The sequence below is a fragment of the Rhincodon typus genome, chromosome 1 (genome assembly GCF_021869965.1).
Source record: "Rhincodon typus isolate 14 chromosome 1, sRhiTyp1.1, whole genome shotgun sequence".
In the NCBI taxonomy this organism is placed as follows: Eukaryota; Metazoa; Chordata; class Chondrichthyes; order Orectolobiformes; family Rhincodontidae; genus Rhincodon; species Rhincodon typus.
Genome location: NC_063332.1, coordinates 163,385,598 through 163,405,585, shown reverse-complemented (window position 1 = coordinate 163,405,585; position 19,988 = coordinate 163,385,598). Strand labels below are relative to the sequence as shown.

The window sequence follows — 19,988 nt, the reverse complement described above, 5'->3', positions numbered from 1 at the left end:
TTTGAAGCAGAGCAGTTATTACATCAGCATTTAATGAATCTGAACAGATTCATTCAGTCGATGTCTTGCCATTCTGTGCTCCTGGATAATGAAATTTAATATTGAATGGTTTTTATTTCAAATGAATGGGTCTTTTTACCTGGAAGGTAAATGTTTCATCTGCTGCTGCATTCATGATATTGCAGATCTGCGAAGATAAATAATTGAAACAATATTACTGGAGGAAAATCATTCCAAGAAGACTTTTTAAAGTCAGGAGTGATTGAGTAGCGGGGAACAGTGCATTCCCCACTGTCAATTATCATTTCCAACACATTTTAAAATTCCAATTGTGGTCGTGCCACTGGTGAATCCAGAAAGGGTTTCTAATCCTCTCCATAATTGGACAATTGGAAAGAGAGTCACTTAGTGCTCTCCTTAGCAACATTTTTAACAGTAGCATGTCCTCAATTCTGCTAATAGATCAAGGAAGAAAGGACACAAGATTGGAAACTGGGAGATTTCCCAATTGACCTTTTTGTGTTATCTTAATTGTATTTGTTGGCATTCTCAGTCTTTGGAAAGAATCCTGAAGAATCCCATGCCCTTTCAGAACCTGCCACTTTCTGAAACTCTCTTTGTTTTGACAATTGCAAAATCTTTCAATAGCAAGGAATATATTCTATGGAGAAAGGCCTTGTTTTTAATTTGTGGCTGCAGTTGGGCAGCCTTTAATAGTCACACTAGGATCCTCTGGCTGGATAAACAGTGACAACTCAGCTGCAGTCATTTTCAGGAGGCCCAATCAGAGTAAGGCCTGATCTGGGATTTACCTACTTGTTGGTTACTTTGGGCCTCCTGGCTCCCGTGAGGGGAATTTCATCAAAAAATCCTAGCACCAGGAGGATGTTCTGGAGTTAGAGTTGCTAACCATGGCAGACCTATACCAACAGAGTGAACATAATCATAGCTGTGCAGTCCCAGGAGTAAGGTGATTGGGGTGGGTCTATCAGGGTCATTCATGGAAGCCCTGCCAAGGTCAGGGGTGGGGTGTTGTGGGAGGTGGGGTACCTGTAATTGAGGGCAGCCTGGTGGATTCACCCAGGGGTCTCCCGTGCCTTCACAACTATCGCCAGTGGTCACTGCGCTGCCCAAGTAAAGGAAATCTGCCATCCACCAATTAAGGCACCAACTTACATGCCAGGGTTTACCTGGTGGGTTGCCCATGTGTCAGATGCCCAGTGGTAGTGGAATGAGACATGTAAGGGTCACCTTAAAGGGGTCTCAATCGTCCTTTAGCCAGGAGGATCATCCTTGGGCCTTTCTGCCCTGGTGGAAATTAAAGGAAGTATGAAGAATCTTCATTCTGCACTATCCTGGCCAATAACATGCATCCTCACCCACCATCTAACCCTCTACCCTTTCCACATCCAAACCTGCCTCCCAGGCAGCATTACGTTCCAACATTGAAGTTCCTACCGGGGCACCAAATAATGTTCAGCACAATAAGTGCTTCTCTTGTCTAAGAAGTTGATGGTCCTTCTCCTAAGGTTCAATCTCAAAGCCCTTCTCCAGAACATTTCCAATTTATCGCAGTTAATAAAATGCTTGAACAGCTCTGAAAACAAAACTTACTAAGCCAGTCTCTGCGACATATGTTGGTAGTCCACTGACCAAGGCCCAGTGATCAGCAGGTGGAGTTCTACAGAAAATACAGAGAAAATCACAAATTCTGCACCTGGATGATTATTCCCACGGGAGATATAATTGTCAATTGAGACATGTCTAAAACTTACGGAATGACTTTAATCTCCTCCTTCCCATGTAGAATGTAGTCAATGATTTTGTGAAAGATTATTTCCTACAGTATAACAATAGAGATAATAAACCAACAATAGATGAAACTCCTGACAATAATGATATGCTGCGTATCACCATTCTTTTATAACCTGCAACAGTTTGTGTCAGCTTTGGCTTAATTGTGATCACTCTTGCCTTCTTAGTCATTGTCCATTATGTTCCCAAACCCTTGAAAGTGAAGCTGGTGAAAATGGAGGATTGGGAGAAAGGCTGTGGAAATCTGGAATGCAATGCCTCTGGAAGGCCTCCTCCATGGGCTTTCTCTGGAGGTAGATGCTCGGTAGCTAGGCAACCTGCCCTGACATCCTTACTTTAGACAGTAAAGGATCCAATATTGTGTCAATGGATTGAAATCTCAATGTCAGCATACAGGCCTTGAGGGGTGTCTGGAGCTTAGCAAGGCCTTTGAGGTGACTTCACGGAGGGAGGTCAGAGTACATTCAGGAGCTGAGGCTGCTCTAAATGATCCCAAAAATGGAAAGTGATACATCCGCACTCAAACATATTTATATGGAGGCTCTCCTCCTCCGCACTGATGGCCCTGACAATTTGAGGCTTTCTGTTTGAACAATCCTTCCTCACCCTTTTTTATGAGCACCTCTGTTTTGAGGTATCTCATTCGGTCTCACTCAGCACAGCATTGACCTCCCCCAGTGGGACTGCTGGTCGGTCTTCCACTGAGCCTTCTGATTGGCACCCCCACTCCCAACTCTATCCCACGTGCCCCTTCACCATCCCTATTTGATCAGAGAGCACAGGAGCAGTCTGTTAAATGACTGCCTCAGGCAGAGGGCTGAGCAAGATTGGAAGGCTTCTGCCTGTGGGTTCAAGTACATTCCAGAGACATAAATGCAAAACCTAGGCTGATGTTCCTTGTGCACTGCTGAGAGAGTGCTGTACTGTCAACGGTGCTGTGTCAGCTGTTCAAACACAGCACTGTGTGAACTCTCAAAAAGAGATTTTATGACATTGTTCCAAACATGAACAGGGGAGTTCTAGTCAATATTATTACTAAAGTAATATATCTGTTCATTGTGGTTTTCTGTTGCACACTGGCTGATCACAGTATAACAGCAACTGTAGTTTATTGACTGGAAGTTACTTTTGCTGCGGTTATGAGCATGCCACACAAAATCTTTTTTTAATCAGAATCCTTGAACGTTCACATCGAACAAGGTTAAAACATACTCTGCCATCAGGAGTTCTGGGACCTTGGTAAGGAGGTACTTCCCCCATCTGTATAGGCCACAGGTCAAAAAATTCCTGCAAAGGAAATAACAATCAGTCAATTCGCTTATTATAAAACATGCTTATTATAAAATTCATAGAGTGGAGAGAATAACACACAACTAGGAGAGCTACTACAAAGGCAGGAACATCATGAAAACATTACAATGCACCATGGAGATAATAGACATTCTGTTTTACAGGACATTTCAGGAAGGTAGGATACCCTCTGAATATTACAATTTGATCTCCAAGAGACAATTCTCGACTCAAATTCATGGAAGACCAGTCAAATCTTGGGTTTTGCAGTTGAAATATGCCAGGCTGCAGTTGACCAGCAATCTGGGGGCAATCAGGGATATGGATAAGGGGCAAGGGCGTTACCTGTGAAAGCAGCACTTCTGCTTTTATCTCCAATCCACTTCTCCCTGTGATCCCATCCCACGAGAAGAGATAAAAAGTACTTACCTTCTCACTGGCAGATCTCCCTAGCAGCTAGCATTGACCACCAGGATTAAGGACAGAAACGTGCCCGCTCTGAGTGGCTGGCAGAGAATGGAAACTGGGGATACCAGTGTTGAGGCCTGTCATTGACTGAGAAACTTGTTTATGCTCTGCTTGTCAGCTCTGACAACAGTGAGATGCGTCTTCGATGAAATGACATCTAATCTCCTACCTCTTCCATACTTCCGATAATACATGTGATATGTTTGAATCCACAGCTGTATGTAGGAAATGTTTTAAATGTCTTCATCAGTATCACAGGGCATTGAAATTCCCATGTGAAATTAGTCCAGTCAAATGAGCTCACTGCCCATGATGTCCTAGTTCAGAAACCAGCCAGGGGGTTTCTCTACTACTGACCACTGCAAATCTACTTTCTCTGGTCAGTGTACAGATTGGGATTCCCAGGTTGACATGCTATGAGATTGGTCTTATTGGAAACCTTTCAAGTAGGACCCAAGCTGTTTGTTCAGCATGCAAGTTTAATGTTGAATTAGGGCACATCAAAGCCATCCTGCAGGAAAATGGCTACCCTGATATCGTCGTGCTAACAAGAAACTTTTTCTTTTCCTTTCAGGCATCAAGGCCCATAAGATGCAACAACTCATGTTTGTGACCCTGATATCAGGTCATTCTTGGCCCTGAGAATTGTCCAGTCTGTCTTAGATTACCCGGAAAGGTAACATATCCCAAATGTTTGAGCATCGGGTGAAGCTAGCTGTTTCATGCTGCTTTTATACAGGAGCAACACGAGAGGCATTCGCTACTAACAGCATGATGCCATCAAACCAGAAAGATGTTCTACCTGCCACACAAAGAGTAATGTGGTATATGAATTTTAGTGCCAGTGTGATGCCAGTATATAGGCCATGTGTCCCAAAGACTGGCACATTGTACTGAACAGAAGATCCTTTTGCAACAAACAAGGTACTGACCATACCTAGACAGCTCATGCCTGCAACACAGTGCCTAACATTAGATATGATTCCGCAAATGGATAACATTTGCTTGATAATCCTAAATATGCAAGGAATTAGACTGAAAACCAAATTAGAATTGTCAATCGGGCTTGCAGTATGGCACACTTGGTGTGTACTGGAAGCTACTTATTCAAAGCATGGGACCCTGTTCTTTGCAGACAAAAAGAACGTATTCACAGACTGTGCCTGTTTCAACTCAACAAAAGAGGTGACTGCCATTTGTTGGCTCATTTTTCAGTGCAATGCCCTGACCAATCAATGTCAACCTGTCCAGTTTAAAATTTAAACAAAGCCTGGCTGTTAACTGTCAATCAGAATTAATGAGTGCATTTTCCAGGGCAATGCCTCTACCAGTGCCTCTATCAAACTCCACTTGACAGCCAATCAGCATTCTCCTCTCATTGAGTATAAATGTTGATTTTTCTTCTTGATTTGGTATTTTTACAAAATTTCATATGAATGCAAGACAAAAGACATTGATCAAATGTGCCTTTTTGCAGCAATACTTGATTTTTGTAGTACCAAATGACTGCCTCACCTACATTTACTGAACTACTAGTTGTGTCAAATGCATCGTTAACATATGAGTTACATTTTGTATCTAGCTGGTGAGCTGCTTAAATTCAAGTAAAAGTGGCTTAGCTTGCAAAGTCAGAGAATGAGAGGCTTTCAGCTATTCTCCATATATGTCAGTGAATTGGGTGAAGGGAGATGAGGTTATGTATCCACATTTGGAGCTGAGCACATTAGCAGTCACATGAAGTAATGCTGTCGGGGTCTGGATCATAAATTTAAGTGACTGATCAAAACTGTGTTAGGTGGAATTCCTTGTGGAAAAATAAAACAATCATCCACTTCAGATCCAACAAAATTGAATCAGAATATTTTTTTTAATGACGTTAAGTCTAAGAACTATGGGGAAGCAAATGGAGTTACATCTCTATACATAAAAGCCCCACTAAAATGCCAAGAGACATGCATAACGCATAATCAAAACGGCTAATAGATGGTATCATTTATCAGGCAAGTTGGAATATATAGGGAAGGAAGTGATTTGTCTGGGCTTTGATCAGATCCCATCTGATGTATAGCATTAAATTTGCCCCACCCTAGCAAGGTTCTATTGGCTTTGGAGAGTTTATGGCACAGACACATCAGAATGATACCGGGACTTAAATAGTTACATTGTGAACATAAGTTCTATAGATGTGGCTTGCATTCCCTTGAGCAGTGGAGTTGGCATTATTGTGGTGTTTAAAATTATGAAATGATTCCATTGGATGGAGTGAATTCATAGGTTTTGTTCAAAAAAATGTAGCAGAAATCTGGCGTTCTCTCCCACTGTAAGCTAAGGATGTCAGGTCAACTACTATTTTCAAGACTGAGGTCAACAGAGATTTATTATATTAGGATCTAAAGGGACATGGGTTGAAAAAGTTGAGATGTTTATGATCCAAGTTAGACAGCTCCCATCTTTCTTCATTTAACCCCATCAATATATCCTTTTAATTTTTTCTCCCTTATACACTTTTCTACTTTCTTCTTGTATCCATCTATTTACCTCAACTATTCCTTTTGATAATGAGTTATACAAACAGCTCGCAGGATGAAGAAATTCTCCTCAATTTCTTGCTGAATTTATTAGTGACAGTCTCATGCTGATGGTCCACATTCTGTTAATTGCAACTGCAAGTGGAAAGTTCTTCTCTATGTCTACCTTATCAAATTCTTTCATAATTGTGAAGACCTCTGACAGGTTCTCCCCTCAGTCTGCTACTTTCAAGAGTATCAGAAAATGAAACTGTACAAGCACAGTGTCAGCTGTTCTACTTCTCCCAGCCTGTGTGAAAACTAAAATTTCCCATTAAACCCCATTCTTATGTTAAAGGTTGCCCTGATCTCCACAATCATATGTTCTGCCAATATTTCATTACAGTCAGGAGGTCAATAAGCACAGCCCTAATTTGAGACTTGTACCTTTTGCTGTTTGTTAAGTTTTCGCTATCTGATCATCCTTACTGAAAATCTGGGTTGTAGTTTGTGCTCCATATTCGGGGTCCACAGTCGCAAAACCCAAATCATGTCAATTAGCGCAAGGGGTGTGAAATTATGTGCCCAGCCGTTTAGTTGAAACTAGGACTAGAGGGCATCGCCTCAAAACAAAGGGAAGCAGATGTAGGACTGAGGTCAGGAGGAACTTCTTCACCCAAAGGGCTGTGAATCTGTGGAATTCCCTGCCCAGTGAAGCGGTTGAAGCTACCTCGTTGAATGTTTTTAAGGCAAGGCTAGATAAATTTTTGAACAGTAAAGGAATTAAGGATTATGGTGAGTGGGCGGGTAAGTGGAGCTAAGTCTCAAAAAGATCAGTCATGATCTTATTAAATGGCAGGGCAGGCTCGAGGGGCCGGATGGCCTACTCCTGCTCCTAGTTCTTATGTTCTTATATGTTCTTATGTTCCCACTTTCACACTGAGGCCAAAATTCTGCTCCTTTCTTTCAACTGCTCACATTGTGTCTGTCTGATCTCTCCTTTCCCAATTTTCATGTTCCACCAATTGATCCTATAGATCCTTGAATATTTCCTTGAATAGTAAAGTCCAGTTTATATCCAGGAATCTGTTATGGTTACTAAATCATACTACTCAAGGAGAATTAGTGTTTCTAAATTTTTGTTTTTAATTTTTATATTGCACACATTTGCATCTAGATCTCTTATTTGGGCGATTGTCCCCAACCTGTTTGGATGGCCTGGTGGCAGTTTTCTTACTGTTTTCACTCCCTTTAAGAGTTCCTGTCCTTGTAGCAATCTGTCTGAGCATCACTTTTGAATAGGATACTGTGTCTCAAATTTCCTGACTGTCAGAAACAAGTGGCATGAAACAAGGAAATACACTCAAGGCATTAAAACAATCAACAAAACCAGCATAATATGTTCAGTCTAATGATGACCAAACTGTTCAATTTAAGAAATACTCCTCCTGAACAATGGTTAAGAAAACTGATGGTAACCAAGATGTGGAGGTGCCGCTGTTGGACTGGGGTGGACAAGGTCGGAAGTCACACGACACCAGGTTATAGAGCTTCAGGTTTATTTGAAATCACAAGCTTTCAAAGCACTGCCCCTACGTCAGGTGAAGGGACTTCACTTCACAAAAGCTGGCAATTTCCAGTAAACCTGTTGGACTATAACCTGGTCAACAGAGTCATAGAGATATACAGCACAGAAATAGACCCTTCAACCCAACTCGTCCATGCTGACCAGATATCCTGTATAAATCTAGTCCCATTTTCCAGCATTTGGCCCACATCCCTCTAAACCCTTCCTACTCATATACCCATGCAGATGCCTTTTAAACGTTGTAATTGTACCAGCCTCTGCAATTTCGTCTGGCAGCTCATTCCATACATGCACCACCCTCTGCCTAAAAAAGTTGCCCCTTAGATCCCTTTTAAATCTTTCCCCTCTCACCTTAAATCTATGCCCTCTAATTTTGGACTCTCCCACCCCTGGGAAAAGATCTTGCCTATTTACTCTAGCCATGCCCCTCATGATTTTATAAACTTTGATAAGGTCACTCCTCAGCCTCTGATGCTCCCAGCAAAAATAGCCCTGGCCTAGTCAGCCTCTGCCTGAAGCTCAAACCCTCCAACCCTGGCAACATCCTTGTAATTTTTTTCTGAACCCTTTCTAGTTTCACAACATCCTTCCTATAGCAGGGAGACCAGAGTTGCACACAATACTCCAAAAGTGGCTGAACCAATGTCCTGTACAGCTGCAACATGACCTCCCAACTCCTGTATTCAATGCACTAACCAATAAAGGCAAGAACACTAAACACTTTCTTCACTACCCTGTCCACCTGTGACTCCACTTTCAAGGAACTACGATCCTGCACTCCAAGGTCTCTTTTCAGCAACACTCTCCAGGACATTACCATTAAGTGTATAAATCCTGCCCTAATTTGCCTTTCCAAAATGCAGCACCTCACATTTATCTAAATTAAACTCCATCTGCCACTCCTCGGTCCATTGGCCCAAGATCCCACTGTACTCTGACGTAACCTTCTTCGCTGTCCACTACATCTCCAATTTTTGAGTCATTGGCAAACTTACCAACCATACCTCCTATGTTCACATCCACATCATTTATATAAATGACAAAAAGCATTGGACCCAGCACCGATCCTTATGGCACACCGCTGGTCACAGGCCTCCAGTCTGAAAACTGGTCCCCCCACCACCACCCTCTGTCTTCTACCTTTGAGCCAGGTCTGTATCCAAATAGCTGGTTCTCCCTGTATTTCATGTGATCTAACCTTGCTTACCAGTCTACCATGAGGAACCTTGGCGAACGACTTACTGAAGTCTATATAGATCACATCCACTGCTCTGCCCTCATCAATCCTCTTTGTTATTTCTTCAAAAAAATCAGATTAGTGAGACAATTTCCCACACCGAAAGCCATGTTGACTCTCCCTAGTCAGTCCTTGCCTTTCCAAATACATGTAAATCCTGTCCCTCAAAATTCCCAACAACTTGCCCACCACCAATGTCAGGTTCACCGGTCTATAGTTCCCTGGCTTTTCCTTAGCACCTTTCTTAAATAGTGGCACCACGTTAGCCAACCTCCAGTCTTCCAGCACCTCACCTGTGGCTATCGATGATGTGTCATGTGACTTCTAAGGAAACTGAGGAATCAAAACACTGGAGTGTCAAGGTGTCCACAACAAATTGCCTTGCAATTGCAAAGAAACCTTTCAGCTGCTGTAAAACAAATGTTGAGGCTGGATTTTATTTGTTTGTTCCAGAATACTGGAGGCCATTATTCAATATATATCACCCAATTATTTTCTGCATTAACCAAGGTCTGACATGTTAGTTCACAAAGACAAAATACTTAGATCATGAAGTAATATACAAAACATGATCCAAACCTTCTGCTTTGTCATGTCTAGGAGTGCTACTGAGTATCTCTCACAGTTTAGGTAGGCTCGGACTGTGTAAAGAGCCTTGTGAAACTGTCTCTCAATGTCTGTCAGTTCTTCGAATACTTTGTTTGCTGACCACAAAAGAACCTACAGGAACAGAAGAGATAAAATCGTATTAGAATAAAACATCACGACGTACATTGGAGTAGCATTGAACCAGGTTTCAAGAGGAGCACAAACATTATTCTTTCTTTATTCGCTGGTGGGACATGGACTGTTCTGGCTGGCCAGCATTTATTGCCTGTCCCCAGTTGCTCTTAAGAAGGCGGTGGTGAGCTAGATCTGGTGGTCTCCTCTTCCCAGCCTTAGTAGTGTACTTTGATGGAATAACAATGGTACATTTACAACAAATGCCATTAAAACAAATTTGATGCATTTGGATTCATTATGCGGCTTTGGACATATTTGCTACCCCAATAAAAGGAGCTAGTTTCATGTTTTGATTAATTTACTTCCTCCAAGTGAGCACAGAACCAAAGACAGAACTCAACTATGATATATTCACAGGAAAGCAGAATGGAGTTAGATTCATAGACCTTCTGTAAATAGCAAAGAAACGTTGACATAATAAGGTCAATAAGTTAGCTTTGGAATGAAGCAAAGCGTACACTGTAGCTGAGAACTAAGACTGTAACTTTGACTATTAATTCATTCATCTCATTAACATTTTGTCATGATCTTTCCATGAAAGTGTCAGTGTTTCCAACATTAGAACTTCAGAAAGGGCTAACGACAAATTTAAGGAACTATTCATTATTTTTGTGAGGAAGTAATCAACACCGCGGAGAACAGCACCAAAAGCAAGCGACATTCTGAGCTTATGCTATTCAGGAGTAAGCAGGCCAGGTAGCTATATTCATAATTCAGGATCTTCTGGAGAAATTACAAAGTTAGCAGCACACAGTGACCTTCTCTTGCGCATGTCTTAAGCTTTTCCCAGGTGCTTCAGTTCCATAAGCTGAGGTGAGAGTAACTGCCTCAGATTTCAAGGCAGTATCTGACTAAATATGATGTGAAGAATTCCTAAAAATTGAATTAACTGGAAATCAGGAGGAAAACCGTCCACTGATCAGAGTAAAACCTAGCACGAAGGAAGATGGCTTGAAGTTGGATATCAGTTGTCTCAGCCCCAGAACATCAGACAAGAGTTTCTCAGAGTGAGGTCCATGATTCACCTATCTCCAAAACTTCATCAATGATCTTTCCTTGATCATAAGGCATGAAATGGGGATGCTTGTACAGTGACCAGTACCATTTGCAATTTCTCACATGAGAAATCAGTCTTCATACAAGTTAACATTCACACCACACAAATGCAAAGCAAAGACCATCACTATCAAGAGAGAATCTAACTATCCCCCCTTGATATTCGATGACTTTAGCATCACAGACACCACCCCACCCTTAACATCCTGATGGTTACCACTGACCAGAAACTTAATTGGACCAGGCATATAAATACTATGTCTACAACAGAAGGTCAGAATTGAGAACTCTGGTATGAGTAACTCACCAAAACAATCCACCATTTACAAGGCACAAGCCTGGAATGTGATAGAATACTCTCCACAGTTGCAACCACACAAGAAACTTGATATCATCCAAAACAAAGCAATGCCCTGAACTGACACCACATCAGCACCTTAAGCATTTAAACTACCCATGACTGGTACACAGAAAAACAACATGTACCAAATTCAAGACACATGGCAGCAAATCACCAAGCTTCTTTTAAGAGTATCTTCCAAACCTGCAACCTCTACCACTTGGAAGGACATCGGCAAATACATGGGAAGACGAGCATCTGAAACTTCCCCTCTAATTAACAGACCATCCTGTATTGAAAATCATCGTTCATAGAATCCCTACAGTGCGGAAATAGGCCATTTGGCCCAACAAGTCTACATCAGCCATCTGGAGAGCATCCCACCCAGACTCACCCCATCCCTATCCTATAACCCTGCATTTCCCATGGCCAATCACATACCTACAAACCCCTGGACACTATGGCCAATGTAGTATGGCCAATCCACCTAACTTGCACATCTTTGGACTGTGAGACGAAATCAGGGCACCCAGATGAAACCCACCCAGGGATGTACCTGCACAACGTGGACTTCAAGGGTTTGAGAAGGTAGCTCATTACCACTTTCAGAAAGGCAATTAGTGATGGGAAATAAGCAATGGACAATAAATGAGGGCCTTGCCTGCAACATTCTCGTCTCATCAAGGAAAGAGAAGAGGGAGCCAGCCTTATTTACTGTAGAAATGGGCTCATAGTGATTGCTGTGCATGGTCACTGAACAGGTCTGTGTTCAAATATTAGCCACTAGAACTATAAGGCACTGAAATTATAATGTGTAGAACATACAGATAAAGCGTCTAGGACATCAAAAATTTTAATATCAATCCAACTGTTGCGAAGGAGAAAAACATATTGAAGAATTATTGAACTCTGCTCCAGGGGCAGGGACAGGGATAGAAGCTCTCAGCAATGCCTTGTTCATGTCCCCAGCCTGGGGTTCAGCTCCCAAGCTTATGACCCTTGTCTTTTTCCTACCTAAAACCTATACTTAGAGTGTAAATCCTTGCAGCGTATGTGTGACTAATGACTTTGGTCATCTTTGCAAATAACACAATTTTTAGCCATCTATTCTAACCTCTTTTCACAGAGTACAAAACATTTGTGATTTTAAGGGTTTGACAGAAGACCAACGTCAGATACTCTGTTTGCAGTGTGAAGGGGACACTATGGATCACAGGTCATAAAATCATCCAGGACTTACACAGATCTTCTTCATTGGATCTAGTATTCATGCCGAGACTTCTATTGCTACAATTATATTTGCAGAGACTTAGTGGTAAATTTGTAAAAGACTGACATTCTGTAAATCACATCTTAGCCACTTATGGCACACTGAGTGAGTAGTATCACTGAACATTTAGGGCCAACGGAGCATTTGACGCTTCAGAACACATTACATGTATTCACTGGAATAGCAAATGCTGAACACCTTTCTTTCAGTCTGCAAGCCTGATTCTGAGCTTCCAACTAACTGATTTTAATTCTCCCTTCTAGTCCCACTCTGACCTCCATGTGGTCAACCTCCTACACAGTTCCAATGAAGCCCAGTGTAAATGCAGGAAACAGTATTTCATTTTTTAATTCAGTATATTTCAGGCTTCCAGACTCAACACTGAGTTCAACAACCTCTGATCATGATCTTTAATCTCACTTCTTTGGACAACAGCCGTTTGTAATGATCCTGCTTTTTATCCATACATCCTGTCCCCAAGAACAATCTTTCATTTCTTGTCCGTTTCCCATTTCACTTTGCCTCAACCGAATCACTATCTTGCTCATCAAGTAATCTCCCTTGTCTTCAACCCTCTTGTCACTTCCCTTTTGTTCTTGCCCTACCGACCCCTTTTCCCTGCCTGTGCATGCATTTAAAACCTATTATATCTTTTTACATTTCTCAGCCCTAATGATAGCTCACAATGTGAAATGTTAATTCTGTTTCCCTCACCCCCAGATGCTGCCTGACTAAGTGTTTGCAGCATTTTCTATTCTTTCTTCAGAATTAAACATGTCCAGTATTTCATTCTCTCACAAGAACGTGTTCAGGAAGAATGGTTCGCTGAATGACAAATTCAGGTCAAAATTTGTATGCAACTTATGTATTTTCCAGGGATAAAACAGGCAAAACAATGACAAATTAGGATAGTCATCTAAAATTGGTGTCTTGCCTATATAAATAGTTAGTCTAATCGCAGTTTAAGGAACCCTTCTGGCCAATTAGTTTCTGAAGAACAGAACAGCTGTTCAGGGTCCCTTCAATGATCAATGGCATCTGTTGTCTCAGCAGTATTCATAATTAACAAATATTTAGAATTATAAATGTATATATTTTGTAAATGGTTGCAAGAAGCCAAGAGAGCAGGAATGCTTTCTTGACAGTAATGGTATCCCACTGGTTTCCCAATCACACTTACCACTAAAAACCCTTCACCCTCCTGACTCATATCATGGGTTCACAGTCAGTGAGGCAAACAGCCCAATGTTCATTTGGTCCCAAAGAAGGGTCACATTGAACTCAAAAGGTTAAGTGTTTCTCTCTCTTTCCACAGATCCTGCCAACCTGCTGATTTCCTGCAGCACATTCTGTTTTCATTTCAGACTCTGGTAGCTTACCCAGTTAATGTCCATGAGACCTGGGGTCAAGTTTGTTCCTGCATTGTGCCCGATAGTTTGGCAGGGGTTGTAGTTGCTGGTGTAATTATTACATAGATCGCAGACTAGACAGGCAGAGTACCTTTAAGCTAGTTAAATGGCATCACCGATGTGACCTTCCAGGAGAAAGGCACTGTCTCTCCTTCAGCAGCAGTAATAATAGTCATAGCAATTCCTGTATCGTTGCTCGATGTAATCACATGTATGTTTAATGGACATCTGCAATCTTATAGCAGTGTAAATGGTTAGTGCTTTTAAACTTCAAGACATCTGTCTCAACAAGAACCCAGTCTTTGTGGTATATGTTACAAGGGCTAACACATAGCAAATGCTCTAGTCACATTATATTGGCAGTGATGTTTTACCCAGAAACTACAGCAGTTGCTGTCACTGGCTGTGATAACTTTTAATTCTATCTTTTGTGTCTAATATTATGAAATTCTTTGACAGTCTCTGAGTCTGGAGGTGAAGGAAGATAAATGAATGTCCAGCTAATGTGTATTTTTAGCGCATTATCACTTGAATGTTAATCCTGAGATCCAGGTAATATTCTGGGGACCTGATTTCAAATCTTGCCATGACAGATGGTAGAATTTGAATTCAATAAAGAACAAAATCTGGAATTAAGAGTCTAATAATGACCACGTATCCACTGTTGACTGTCTGAAAAAAAAATCCATCTGGTTCACTAATGCCCTTTAGAGAAAGAAACTGCCATCCTTACCTGGTCTGGCCTACACATAACTCCAGACCCACAGCAATGTGCTTGATTGATTCTTAACTGCCTTCTAGGCAATTAGAGATGGGCAATAGAGATGACTAGCACCCTCATCTCATGAATGAATAAAAATAAATTTCAGTAAAACCTTAAAGGGTTATATAAGAATGTTTAAATGATGAAGTGCCTAGGCAGTATAAATAAAATGAAACTGGTCCCAGTGGTGAAAAGGGGAGAACCAGAGGGCACAGATTTAAACTGATGGGTGAGTGAACCAGAAACAAATAGTTTTTCTTACCCCGGTTAGAATTTAGAATATATTGCCTGGTAAGGAGGTGGCATCAATAGCAGCTTTTGGAAAGGGATTGGATAAATATTTTAAAGAGAACATATTGCAAGGATGTAGAAAGACAGAAAGCCTGAAGGTGGGATTGCTCTTCAAAGGTGCAAACTCAACTTAGAGGCTGAATGGCCTCCCCCTTTGCTGTACTGCTCAATGATTATATGAAAAGATTGTTAGCCAAGGATTGTTAGCTGCTTAATTGGGAGTAATCTTGTTCATTGTATAGAAACCTGATTGGATGGTATGAAGCAAAGAATGAGGATAAATAGGCATTTCTGGAATGGAGGAAATGAGGTTCTTCTGAGGTCGTAGCATAAAATTACAACTGGGTGTAGTTTAAGTGGATGGATGGAGCATTGACACTTGCAGTTTAACGTCCAAACAAGAAAGAATGTGTTTATTTTTAAGGTGAGAAGAGAAAGGTTTAAAAGGGATGTGAGGGACAACTTTTTCACACAGAGGGTGGTTCGTGTGTGCAACAAACTGCCTGAGGAAGTGATAAATGCGGATACAGTTACAAGATTTAAAAGACAATTGGATAGGTACATGAATAGGAAAGATTTAGAGGGATATGGTCCAAATGCAGGCAAGTGGGACTAGTTGACTCTATGACTCTATATAGTGCCTTACATCACCTCAGACTGTTCCAATGTGCTCCATTTCAAAGCAAACTGTTTGAAATATAATCATTGTTTTGATGTAGGCAAGGCCTGACTAACTCTGAGATAACTAGCTAGTTGCTCTATTTTTAGTGGCTTTGGTTAAGAGATTATTTTGGGCCAGGCCTGTAGAAGAACTCTTCTGTTTTTCTTCAAAGGGCACCATGACTTCACTTCGAACCACATGAGGAGAGAGACAATAACACGGTTTGATTTCTCAAACAAAGCCTAGCGCCCCTGACAGTGTAACATCCCCTCAGGATGGAACTGAAGTGACAGCCCAGATTGTATTCTTAAGTATCAGGAGCAGGGCTTGAATTTTTAACTCAAATACCACCGACAGGACAAAGTGTGAAATAACTTATTACGGACATATAAATTATAACAGTGAGTACAATGCAATGAGAAAGTCCTGGCTGTGGGTGATTGGGGACATTGATGAACAAAGATATTTCGGAATCCCTCTGCATAAGTTATGCTGTGACACTAGCAGCCACATAATTTTACTCTACATTTCACACAATTATAATGACAGCAAAGGCTCAATGTCAGTAATTCTGGGTACCTAACCTCCTCAAAAGCAAGGATAAATCCAAAAATTAGCAACCTCAAATTCCAAAGCCAGAGTGTAAAAGGGAAGACTAATATTCATTTAACAAATAGGGGTATCAAGGAATAAACGGAAATTGGAAAAACTTGGAATAAAAATGTTATTTATGTCAGGGTTCAAAAGGTCTACCATTCCAATTGGGAAACTGCTTAAATAGAAGTGCTCATTTTTCCATAGTTGCTGAACTGGGTCTCTGTAGGATTTTTTTGTGCAGTCTTAGGGCCTTACATTCCATGTCATTGACATTCCAGGATGTAAAATGAAGCAGTTTCCTTAGCTACCTTTGTCTTTGTAAAAATTATTTAGTCCAAATCGATTGTGAGTTTTCTTCTATATTTGTAAAAAAAACAAGAATCCACAAGGGTCTAGGCCTGAAACGTCAGCCTTCCTGCTCCTCTGATGCTGCTTGGCCTGCTGTGTTCATCCAGCTCTATACCTTGTTATCTCAGATTCTCCAGCATCTGTAGTTCCTACTATATCTCAAGAATCCAATGCACTTTTCTGACCACAAACGGCAAACTCTTCACAATTTTCACCAGACATCCCAAACTGTCACTCAGTCATGTAGATGTACCTCAAATATCCAGTTACCAAAAATAATATTGTATAAGCTGACCTGGTGAATAAGACAATCCCATTTTTCTGCCATTTATGCATAGACTCAGCATATACATTGACATCCCTTTTTGGCCACACACATACTATGAAGGCATTAGTCAGCCTAATATTTTACTTACCAGTCCCTTATAACTGAGTGCAAGGGATCTGACAGGCAAGGCAGGTTGGGTTGTGAGGGTGTCCGAGAGTTTAAAACATGTCCATTGATTGAATCAGATGCTGATCACATTTCAGATGGCAACCACCCACACCCATATTGGCATTTTAGCTTTACACTCGACGTATATGTCAACCTCAGGTTTTGGAGAGATGTTTTGAGGCTTCAAAGGTCAACTAATGTGCCGACATCTATGGTATCCCAAAGGAATTTTTACCTGGCCTCTTCTTGTTTCACAGTTATGAAGGTAGCTCAGATGATAGATTTTGAGGTTCAAGGTGGCAAAGTTGAGATATTTCAAGAAAAGCTGAAAAAGAATTGACCATTGATAAGTGAATTGTTGCAAACATAATTGTATTACATATCAATCTACTCCAATACATATATGAAGGAAGGCTTACGTCTTCATCGTGTTCAGTAAAATAAGGTCCGCATGTTTTGTTAGTTGCCATGATGACAGCGACCACCTCTTTACCATTCATTATGGGGGTAGCGAGAATACTCTTCGTTTGGTATTCAGTCAGTTCATCCACAAACGAGCTATAAATGTTGGACTAATTCCCAAGAAGAAAACAAATATATGTCAACATTTTTGGAAGAAAGTGAATGTGAGAAAATAGACAGTAAAATGGTACGAGAAAATGGATTTGCTTTATATTTTTCTTTAAATGAAGCAAGCTAAATTTTCTAACCTGATGTTTGGACTTGATGACAGCTAATGTTATTTTTTAAAATCAACCTGTTATGATGCACTTCTGGGCAGATGGGATTTGAACCCAGACCTTCTGGTTCAGAGGTAGGGACCCTATCAATGCACTACACGAACCACTTGCTAAAGAAGAGCAAGAAGGCTCTCATTTTGGTAGCAACTCTACATCATAAAACTGATCATACAGCTTTAATAATCCAATCATGTAGAATAGCATATTTGATGCATTTACATTGTTAATAATAATTCCTCACTGATAAGGTATTTTTGCACAATCTTAGGCCTCCACATATGGTGCATAATCCTACGCAGTTTCTTCCAGTGTCTCTGAAAGTATTGAAGAGTGAGTGCAAAAGGGCAGTCCTCTCAAAGTATTTGGTCCTCTATCCTTATGACTAAAGCCTGGTCTTTAATCAATAACCCACCACATATGAACATATGACTGGGTGAAAAAAGGTGATGGCAATATTGCAATCGGATGTGCATTGAGCAACTCTGCACATGTTTCGCTGAACTCCTGTACTCTTGTACTCAGATACACATGATAATAAATAAAATCTGATCTGATCTGATCAATAGATCAATCATAAACTTCAGCACTAAATTGGCATTGAGACTAAAGACTTATCCACGAGCATTAATCACCATAAGGAATACTGCAAACCTCCTCTATTGATTTTACAACCACACGCTGAATGAACAAATTGCCCACAAAGACACTTATCATAGAATCCCTACAGCGTGGAAACAGGCCCTTTGGCCCAACAAGTTTACACCACCCCTCAGAGCATCCCACCCAGACTCATCCCCCTACAACCCACCTAATCTACACATCCCTGAACACTATGGACAATTTAGCATGACCAATCCACCTACCCTGCACATCTTTGGACTGTGGGAGGACACTGGAGCACCCAGAGGAAACCCACGCAGACACAGGGAGAACGTGCAAACTCCATACAGACAGTCACCCGAGGGTGGAATCGAACCTGGGGCCCTGGCGCTGAGAAGCAGCAGTGATTACCACTGAGCCACCACACTTATTTTACTTAGTCTGAAACTCCAGAATACAGCTCAAACATCTAAAAAGTATTCCAGTCGCTTATTGTCCAATTTCGAAAAACACCATAATTGCTCTTTGCTCTTCTTCCAAAAAAAAATCATTTGATGTACTGCACCAATTCTGGACTTTGTATTACGAAGGGAATATAGATGCTGTGAAGAAGGGGAAAAATATTTACAAGAGTGAAATCAGAACTGAGCAAATTCTCATGAAAGACAAGTTCTCATGAAAGGCTAGGGCTTTTCTCTAGAAAGGAGAAGGCTGATGGAAGACCTAATCAAGGGTTTTACAAGATGGTTTTTGATTTGGTGTAATGTTTTCCCAATTGCAGTGCAGAGCAAATACAGAGGCCAAAATTACAAAGCCAAAGTTACCAATAATTCCAATGGGAATTCAGGAGAAATTCTTTTCCCATAGCATGGTTAGAATACGGATCTCACTACCACTAATATTGGAGACAAAGAGTATCAATATGTTTAACAGGAAGATAGATAAGGACATAAGGGAGAAAGGAATGAAATGATTGAGTTGAAGTGAGATGAAGACAAGTGGGAGAAAGCTCGTGGGAGCATAAGCATGAACGTGGTTTAATGGGACTGAATAGTGGGCTTCCTGTGCTATAAATTCTATTTCTGCTGCAACATATTTGTTCTCTTCCATAAAAAGCTTTAAGGACAGCCAGCCATCCAACAATAGCCTGAATATCTGGGCACTGAGCCTCATGATTCTCTTATTGCTTGAGATGCTGATGGAAGCATGCAAACATATTTTAATAAAAAGACCTTGTGTAATAGAATGAGACCAGTGAATGGTTTTCAACATGTGTAGCACAAGGTACAGAACAGTCAATATAAACTCTATTAACGCGACTACATTATCTTCCTCAATGTAGGAGAACACTAGTGTATTGTACATTCAATTTGGACTCTAATACACTACACCATCACAAAACTAAATGTAATACATGTATCATCAATCGTCAAATACAGTACACCATATTCTCCCACTATCAAGCATTGTACTCCATGCCAAAATATATTCTTTGCAAGAGATAACAAGGTGTAGAGCTGGATGAACACAGCAGGCCAAGCAGCATCAGAGGAGCAGGAAGGCTGACGTTTTGGGCCTAGACCCTTCTTCAGAAATGGGGGAGGGGAAGGGGGTTCTGAAATAAATAGGGAGAGAGGGGGAGACGGATAGAAGATGGATAGAGGAAAAGATAGGTGGAGAGGAGACAGACAGGTCAAAGAGGCAGGGATGGAGCCAGGAAAGGTGAGTGTAGGTGGGGAGGTAGGGAGGAGATAGGTCAGTCCAAGGAGGACGGACAGGTCAAGGGGGC

The 19,988-nt window shown here is 41.1% G+C and overlaps 2 protein-coding genes across 3 annotated transcripts in view; both read right to left on the bottom strand.

The window, feature by feature from the left end:
* Window positions 1–19,988, bottom strand: part of LOC109918329 — an 859,583-nt gene that overhangs the window by 707,009 nt on the left and 132,586 nt on the right. The gene's annotated exons all lie outside the window — the stretch shown is intronic.
* LOC109933353 (rod cGMP-specific 3',5'-cyclic phosphodiesterase subunit beta-like) overlaps window positions 1–19,988 on the bottom strand; it is a 77,610-nt gene that overhangs the window by 41,631 nt on the left and 15,991 nt on the right. Inside the window, exons 3-9 of one of the 2 annotated variants that reach the window (XM_048602100.1) lie at window positions 17,279–17,417; window positions 17,095–17,184; window positions 9,485–9,625; window positions 3,028–3,102; window positions 1,776–1,840; window positions 1,615–1,681; window positions 140–187 (exon numbers count right to left, since the gene is read on the bottom strand). In XM_048602100.1, the coding sequence (XP_048458057.1) occupies window positions 140–187; window positions 1,615–1,681; window positions 1,776–1,840; window positions 3,028–3,102; window positions 9,485–9,625; window positions 17,095–17,184; window positions 17,279–17,417 (625 nt within the window). Of the gene's footprint in view, window positions 1–139; window positions 188–1,614; window positions 1,682–1,775; window positions 1,841–3,027; window positions 3,103–9,484; window positions 9,626–17,094; window positions 17,185–17,278; window positions 17,432–19,988 lie in introns of both variants that reach the window. The other variant, XM_048602092.1, reaches the window with a different exon arrangement.